Source organism: Vidua macroura, chromosome 9, assembly GCF_024509145.1.
Source record: "Vidua macroura isolate BioBank_ID:100142 chromosome 9, ASM2450914v1, whole genome shotgun sequence".
NCBI classification, from domain to species: domain Eukaryota; kingdom Metazoa; phylum Chordata; class Aves; order Passeriformes; family Viduidae; genus Vidua; species Vidua macroura.
The window spans coordinates 3058163-3066780 of NC_071579.1; the positions used below are offsets into that span (position 1 = coordinate 3058163).

Below are 8618 nucleotides of genomic sequence, written 5' to 3' on the forward strand. Positions count from 1 at the left end.
GCTCCCCAAAGCACTGGCCTAAGCATGAGGTCACTGCCAAAAGTGATTCCCCAAACCCCACTGGCCCAGTTTCTCCGGGAGTTGAGCCTGGGTTATCACATCCAGAGCTGTGTAAGACATCAACCCCATGGAAACCAGCCCCCCATAGCTCCAGCTGTGCCAGGTTCTGAGTTCCAAGAGGAAAAGAACCTCCCATGGGACAGCAGGAACATCTGGCTGGACTGAGGGATATTTTATCTCCACTCTTTACTTCTGCCAAGCAAGCATCCTCCTAGTCGGGGCCACCGGACAACGCTCTATCAGTGCTTTGTTTTCTCCCACATCAGATGAATAATTACAAAACCTCTCAGCCACCCAAAATGCAGAGTAGCCCTCGCCTCCCTCCAGGCCAAGTAATGAAAGCCCATCTCCCTCCAGCCTTCTCCTCCTCCTCCTCCTCCGTCTGGCTTCTCCTGGAGGATCATTAGGGAGCCGATAAAAATAGGTTTTCTTATTGATTTATCTCCTTTACCCAATGCTCTCTCCCCTGCACCGTTGACTTGTTTCCTTAGCAACTGGGCCGATCCCTGTGCACGCCACACCTGCAGCTCCACGCTTCCCTCATGGTGCCTTTGAGGCGGGGACAGTGACCCCAGGCCATGGGGGCACCCCCCAGGCCACCTGGAGCAGGCACTGTGGGCCAACCCCATGCCTGGGGCTGGAGCTCTTTGGCGGGTCTGTCAGGAAGATCTTCCTGCTGTAACCTTCCTCTTCACCTTCCTCACTAGCCAGAAGCCCAAACCAGCCTACCCAGAGCATCCACCTGACTGGGGCAGGGAGTGAGCCCAGCTCCAGTCCCTGGAGATGGGTTTATGGTGCTGGCTTTATGGGTTTGTGGTGCTGATGGGACATTGACACAATCTCCACAGGAGGCTGGGTACAAGATAAATCCTTCCCCATATGCAGGCAGGGACAGGAGCTATGGAGACATCCCCTCCATCCCACCTCTTCCCAGTCCCTTCTCTCCACTCCTGGGTAGGCAGGTAGGGAAGGAGCAGAGGAGCCAGAGGAGTGAGGTCTTGGGGAATCCTATCTTCCAGTGCCACCAAAAGAGCAGGAGCAGCTTAATCCCTGTCCACACCTGCATCATCCGGGTTCCAACATCTAGAAAGTTGTGTCTCTATTTCCCACCTCTCCCCACACCTCCCTGGGGACCTGCTACTCCGAGGGGCATGCCCTGCTCCTCAGATGTCAATGAGAAAAAGCCTCAGTTCCTTCACCTGTGGACTTCATCTTGCCGGTCCCAATCCCAGCACTGCTGCCTGTCCCACACAGACATGGCACGGCAAGGCCAAAGATCCACATCTTCAGCATCCACCCTAAGGATGCCCCAATCCTCCTCCTCTCAGCTCCACGCCCCAGCAGGAAAGAGTGCACCTTCTCTCCAAGGCTGTTTTCACAGAATCATGGGATGGTTTGTGTTTGAAGGGACATTAAAGTCATCTGGTTCCAACCCCTTGCCACGGGCAGGGACACCTTCCACTAAACCAGGTTGCTCAGAGCCCCATCCCATCAGACCTTGAACAATTCCAGGGAGTCCACAGTCTCTCTGGGCAAGTGAGGTTTTTGGTGTCCAAGAAAAAAACGAAAGTGCCAAGTAGGGCAAAGTCTGTGAGTGGCCCTAATTCAACTCTGGGATTCCCCATCCCCACAGTTCCTCCCTGGCTTGTCCCTGAGGACACAAGGGATTTCCCTCCACTGATAAGACTATCCACAGAGTTGTGGCCCCTCTTGGCTGTCTCCATCCCTGTGTCCTGCCACCTAGCGCTCCCAGCCCATCCATGCTGGGGGGGGATTGACAGAAAGCAACATCCAGACCCCAAATCCTCCCACCTGGAACCCGAGCCAGCTGCTGTGTGCCTGCTACGCAGAGGCTCAGGAGAGTGAACACGGGCTTGGGTTGTGCTTGTGTCCTGGAGTGCCCAGCCTGCCTCAATCCCACTGCACGGACACAGGAGCCCACCCTCCCTCTCCGCAGTCACAGCTGTTGCTGCTTTGATGGCTCCAAAGTGCAGTGGTTTGGTTCCCATCGAGGGTTAAAGCGAAGGCAGTGACAGCCAGGAGTCCAGCGGGGCAGAGCTGCCCACACTGCTGCCGCTCCTGTAGGGATGCAGGATGCAGGATGTGGGATGCCTGCCTGCCACGTGCAAACAGCTCCATGGAGAAGCGTCTCCTTCTCCCCCACCTCACCCTGGAAATCAAATCTCTCTCCTCTCCTCCTCCTTTTTTTTTTTTTTTTTTTTTTTTTTTTTTTAACAAAAAAGGACCACATCATGTGATTTTCCTGCCTTAACATCAGTTTTTTAACTTTGGTTGCCACAGCAACAGGATGCAACTTGGCATCACCATGACAACAGCTGCCTCTGTTTAAATTCACCATCTGACAGGCAGCCTCGCTCTCCCCGGCTGTCAAAAAGATGGACCTGCCATTACACCTACTCGCCCCTCCCAAAAAAAAACCTTCTAAAATCTGATGAATGGAGGGCACAGAAAACAGGCTGGGAGCAGGAGGAGGGGGAAATGTTCTTGGGGAGGGCAAGGATGGTGCTGCCCAAGGATGGCACAACATGGCGCAGGCTCTTCCCTTGGGAAGGCGAGACCTGCCGGAATTTTGGCCCAGGAAAAGCCAAGGTGCAGCAGGAGGTGCTTGGTCAGGTGGGGTGTGACATCACCAGGGTCCCCAAGGGGCACTGCCCATGCAGCATCAGGTCACAGGGAGAGTCATGGTGAGCAAAATGGCTCAGCCACTCACAGGTGTGCTTCCCATGGAGCAAAATCCCCCTGACTGTTGGGATGGGGCTCTGAGGGCACTCCAGCTGCTCTAGGCCAGCCCAACACCAGATTTGGTCCTCAAAGGGGACGAGATAGGTGAAATCCCTCACCACGGGGAATATGGACATCCTCTTTCCCTGCCACACCAGGGCAAGGTGCAGTGGACAGCCTGCAGCCAGATGCTGTCCTTGGGGACACAGCGAGAGCCACACAATGTCATCTGGCCTTCCTGGGGCAGGAGAGGGATCTTATCCAGGTCAAATGTGATTAAGCGGATGAGGAACGGAGCAGATATAGATGAGCTGCAGCCCATCTCGTATCCTAACTGAATTGGAGCTTTACAGGCAGCCAAACAAATGAAATCAGGGTAAAAGGCCTGGCCATCAGCAGGAGGAGAACAGGCAAGAGGACAAAGCTGCGTTTCCCAAGGAGAAGAGAAGGAGATGTTCCCTAGAGCCAAAACAGCAGCTGCCCCGTGGTTTGGGCAGGAGCAGTTTTAAAAGAGCAGCTCCAGTGGAGGCAACGCACCAGGCTTTCCAGCGAGGAACTCGGCAAAAGGCTTGCCTCCCATGGAGCTGCATCCCAATCCCAGTTGCTCGTATTTCTCCTCCTTCTCCTCCATGCATCATCCCTATTTACACTGGGAAGCCAAACTGCAGAGGCTGCTGGTTATAATTACACAGTTACCCAGCAGATATCCAGGCCTGAATCACCAGATATTTTTAGCCCTATTACCTAGTCAACCAGAGCTGGATGAAGAAGAGCCTCCACTCCGCCCTGTGCTCCTCTCCAGCCCCTTTGGCTTTCCTCGGTGCTGTGCCCACCCTGACCCACAGAACCAGGACTGGCCCTCCCAAGGCCAGCAGCTCCTACTGACCATGGCCAACATCCAATGCTCTCCTCCCCAAAATTCCCCCGCCCAGGAGCGATGCCATGGGCTCCAGGCCAGGCAGCTGAGGTGCTCACATGGTTTTCCTGGCACTACCAAAAGGCACCAGCTGCCTGTGCCAGGCTACAACTACAAGGATGGGAACAGCCGGCTGGGCCAACCTAACCAAACTCATCACGAAAAGGCCTTGCCCGTTCCCAAGCCCTCAAAACTCCAGTGGTGCAGAGAACCATCCAGGGTGGATGCGTTTTTCTGGGAAGGAGATGGCAGCAGGGCGGGGGATAGGCAGGAACACTGAGCTCCCGCGTCTGGAGCACGCCTGTTCCCAGCACTCACATGGGAATATGTCACTTACTTCTGGAAAAAAAAAAAAAAAAAAACACAAAATGAGCCCATCTCCCTCATGCATTGCAAATTCTAGGGGAGAATAATGCTGGGGAGTTCTGCTCATGTGGTGGTGGTGGAGCTCCAGTCTCTAGGAGACAGCAGCTGCCTGGAGATGAGACATCACGCCGGCACGGGACCCCAGCCCACGCCGGGAGTGCCAGCCCAGTGGCAGTACCCCAGCTCCTTCTGGCTCCTAACAAAAGTCGGAGGGGTGAGAGCCCTCCCACACCACGCTGGAAAAGCACATGAATAATTTGGCATATTGTGGAAAAGCAGGCAGCCGGCCTGGCCGCTGCCCTGCAGGGCTCTGCGCTGAGCCGCCATGGCCCCGAGCTCGCCACCGCACCGGCGCTTCTGCAGCCACCCACCCCGTGGGCGTTGCCAGGAGGGGCAGATTCGGGGATGCCAAGAGGAATTCAGCCCCTCCAAGCTGGCCCTTCATGCCCAGGTCACCCCCTCGAGCCTGGAGATGCCACAGCTCCCCGGGCAGGACCGGTTCCTGCTCAGCAGAGGTTTGACCTGGCGTGTCGGAGCTGCAAAGGGACAATTCCCCTGCCGTGCTCTGCAGGGCGGGTGACCTGTCCTGCATCCCTGGGCCTCACCAGAGGCTTTCCCCCGAGGTACCTGTTGCACCAAACCTGGCACCAGGGAAAACTCTCCCGTGCCCACCAGAGGAGCCAAGAACTCCACCAACAAGTTGCAGGGAGAGAAAGCGGCAGCAGCAGGAGCTGCATGGAATCACTGCTGCAGAACACGGCACGGGGAGGCTCCTACGGCCACAGCGTGGCCACGCTGAAGTTTTCAGGCTCAGATCCTCCCTGGGGGCAAAGCCCTGCAGGTGTCTGGGGGTCAGCAGGCAGCGAGCCCAGGCTGGTGTGGGGCTGAGAGCTGTGGTGCTGGGCAGCAGCCAGAGCACCCAGGGGCACCCACAGGGAGGGTGGGAGGAGAGAGAGGTGTGTGGGGAAGTATGAAAGGGTGGAGAAACAGGGGAAGGAGTGGGAGAGATCTGCACCCTCCACCCTGCGCTAGGAGAGGGGTCCCTGGATAAAATCGTGGCTCCCCGTGCCAGCCTCCCCAAAAAAGGCTGTGGGGCAGAGCCAGATGTTTCCAACATCCTTCCATCTGCCGCAGGGAAGGGGAGGCCAGTTCCCAGAGCCACCATGGGGGGCCGGGGGCTGCAGGGCGAGGACGGCTGTGCCCCTGCCAGGCACGATCTGCAGCAAAGAGGGCACACACAGGAGGGACAGAGCCACCACCCAGCAGGGACTGGAGGTTCATGGGGCTCCCAGGTGGCTCAGGGTGGGGTGGGGTGACAAAACTCTGCAAGACATCGAAGGCACAGAGAAAAGGCCACTACCTCCCACCTCCCCAGGCACACACTCGGAGCATCCCAAAGCACGCAGGGAGCAGAGCACCCGTCCCTGTTAGCGTGGGGAGCTAATAAATCCAAGCCTCAGGAGGGGCTGGGAGGACTCCCGAGGGGGGAGAAAGGGCTCAGCTCCTGTCAGGAGCAGGCAAGGAGCCGAGGACAGGAGGGGAAGCAGCAACAGGGCGAGGAGAGCATCCCCAGGGGCCGGGGCACCCCTCTCCGCACACCTTACCTGCCCAATAGTGCCACACGCACGTGTCCTGGGCAGCCACCGAGGCAAATCCGGGCCGCAAAGGTGGGGGCTCTCAGGGGCTGCAGAAAGGATATGGCCAGTCGATGAGCTTCTTGGCGTATTTCCTGACTATGTTCTCTTCCCCGAAGAGGAAGAGCGATCTGTTGACGGTGAAGCAGTTCTGCCGGACGGGGATGGGGTTGTACAGAGCCATAGTCCGGGCTCTCTGCGCTTTGGTTTGCTTGAAGGCTCCCGGGCTCCCTCCGGCAGGGGCAGGAGCTCCTTGCCGGCTCCGGTTCTGGTCGGAGCCCCCATCTCCGGAGCCCAGCCTGCCGGCCACTGCCTCCCCAAAGCGAGCCATCCTGGAAGAAAACACACAGGTGAGCCAAAGCAGCAGCACCGAGGCGGCGGAGGGGGGGGGGGGGGGGGGGGGGCGGGGGGTAGGAAAGAAGAGGGAGGGGGTTGCGGGGCGCAGTCCCAACCACAGCCCCCTCCTCCTCTCCGGGTGATGCTCAGCTCCGTCTCTCCTCCATCCCTTCGGGGGAGCGGGGACCCGCGTGGAGGAGAGGCGGCAGCGTGCGGCACCGGCACGGCACGGGGGGCAGCCGAGAACGGCCCCCCGAGAACGGCCAGCCGGGCGGGCAGCGAGCCCTCCTCCTCCGTGCCCGGCGGAGGCCGCAGCCACTCAGTCCCTAAGCACCTTCCCCCACGAAGCAAGGGGTTAAACCCAGCCACATCCTCCCTACCGCTCTGCTTGCGAGCCCAAACCAGCGCCTTTTAACCCCCCAGCCCCGCCGCAAGGCGAGCAGAGAGCTCGGGAAGGGCAAGGAGCCGAGTCCTTGCAGCCACCCCCCGGCAAAGGAAGACACAATTCGGAACAGCACCCAGCGCAGCAGCCGCGGCCGGGGGAACAGGTTGCAGCGTGGTCCAGCCTAGTTGGAGCCAAGTGTCCAACTCCTTCCTCCCGACTCCATCTTCAGCATCCTGCGGGAGCCCGGCCACCCGTCTGCCGGCTCGCAGGGGCAGCGGGCAGGGGCGGAGGGCTGAGCCCCCGGGCGGGCACCGGCGGTGGGCAGGGATGCCCAGCCCTTCGCTGCCAGGGCAGGAGCACGCAAGGCGGCGTCGGCTTCCCGCAGGAGCCGGGCCACAAAATTAAAGGCTGCCGCGCCTCTGCAGCTCGGGGACAGCTCGCTTTAATGAAGTCAGTGGCAACACAGGCGCACACCAGCGCGCACACACGCGCAACACGCCCGGCTCGCTCCCTCGCTCCATCCAGCGCGTTCTTTTGGCAAGCACGGGAGCTGCCGCAAAGGAAAATCAGAGGCGAGGGGTGGGTCTGAAGGGAACAAAGGCAATGGGGGAGCCCCCACCCTGCCAGAAGCGCGCACACACTCCCTTCCCCCCCCCCGCCCTGGCTGCAGAGGGCTTTCCAGCACACGGGCGCTCCTAGGTGAGTGGCTAAATTGGGGAGCAGGGGAGGGGGCTCCCCGTCCTGCATCTCCCCCACCCCACCTCAGCCCGCGCCGAGCATCTCTCCCTGGCCACACGCATCATCCTCCCCCCATCCCTGGGACACTTCGAGGATCCCGGCTCCCCGCCGGAGCCGCCCGATGCCAGCGGGTGCCCGGGGAGTGCCCTCCTGCTCACTCGCATGCAGATGAGCCTCCACACCTCGGTATTTTCCTCCTTTTGACACACGATGTTGTCTGGTAGAAACAGCGGCTCATCCAAGAGGTGTAAACAAGCCGGGCTGGATGTGCTCCTGCAGGAGCTTCCGTGGGGCTGGGGGGTGTCTCTGACCCTGCTCCCCCCTCCAGGCACCTCACGAAAGGGCAGGGGAGTGGGGACACTGCTGATGCTTCAGTCACGTGTGTACCAAGGTCACCCAGGGCTCCCTGGGCTGGGCTGTACCCCCGTGGGGCACCCACCCACCTTTGGAGAACCCACCCTGCCCTCCTGGCACACACAGGGTACCCCCAGACCCCCAGGGATGTCCCCGAGTCCTCTTGGCACAGCAGGGCACAGCACACAACATGCCCTGAGAGCTGTTCACACGCAGGGTCCCCCACCCCTCCCACTGAACCCTGAGGCCACAGAGCTCCCCCGGGCCTGTGACACTGCTGCCTGCATTTCCCACAGCCGTGGCTCCAGCCAGCAGCACAAGACATCCAGCGTCCCTGTCATGCTCTTCCCTCGTCCACCCCACCAACCACCTGCTCTGCAAGCACAGTGGCTGCTGCCCTGTCCCTCACACCTGCTGTGCGGCAGCCAGGACTGCTTGAGGCATCTCAATTTTTATAAATAAATAAATAAAGCTCCCAATCACATAAATCATTAACTCATTTGGGCAAGGGCTTCTCCTTCCATGCAGCCTGGCAACACCTGACCAGGGACTCCACAGGCACTACAGTGGCAGAAGGGCACAGGGCTCATTTTTTGGCCCAGGCTCTCCTGGGTGCACTGCCAGGAGCCCTTGGGCTGGATGGGTGAGAAAGAGGAAGGCCCAGATCCTCCTCAGCAAGATAACAGAGGAACGTTTGCCAAAAGGGTTGTGGGATCACTGCCCCAACCTCAGCCAGGCACCGAGAGCCCACCAGCTCTCCGTGACACCCAACCCTTCTTAATTCTCTCCTTCCAATGATCTTTATAACCAAAGTGGGTTATCTGCAGGGTTTACAACAAGGCCCTGGTTGCCTCACTACCATCCTGCAGCACAGAGTGGAGCAGAGGCACTCAGATCCCTCCCAAAAAACATGTCCCAGGTCACCAGCCAGCCAGAGTGACCCTGGCTTTTCATTCTACTAACATGAGGTGAGGAGGTGGCCACAGCAGCTACCAGCTAATTAAAGTCCCTTCTTGCCTTCAGTCCAGGCAAGACACTGCCCTCAACGAATCAATTATTATTTGTGGCTCACTCCAACACCTCCTCC

At 59.3% G+C, this 8618-nt stretch overlaps 1 protein-coding gene across 1 annotated transcript in view; it reads right to left on the reverse strand.

Annotated features, from left to right (window-relative positions):
- Nucleotides 1-7983, reverse strand: part of CACNA1E (calcium voltage-gated channel subunit alpha1 E) — a 96266-nt gene extending 88283 nt beyond the window's left edge. Inside the window, exons 1-2 of the mRNA XM_053984694.1 lie at nucleotides 6573-7983; nucleotides 5784-6050 (exon numbers count right to left, since the gene is read on the reverse strand). Coding sequence (XP_053840669.1) covers nucleotides 5784-6049 — 266 coding nt within the window. The 5' untranslated portion in view covers nucleotide 6050; nucleotides 6573-7983. The remainder of the gene's footprint in view (nucleotides 1-5783; nucleotides 6051-6572) is intronic.
- Nucleotides 7984-8618: the final 635 nt, after the last annotated feature.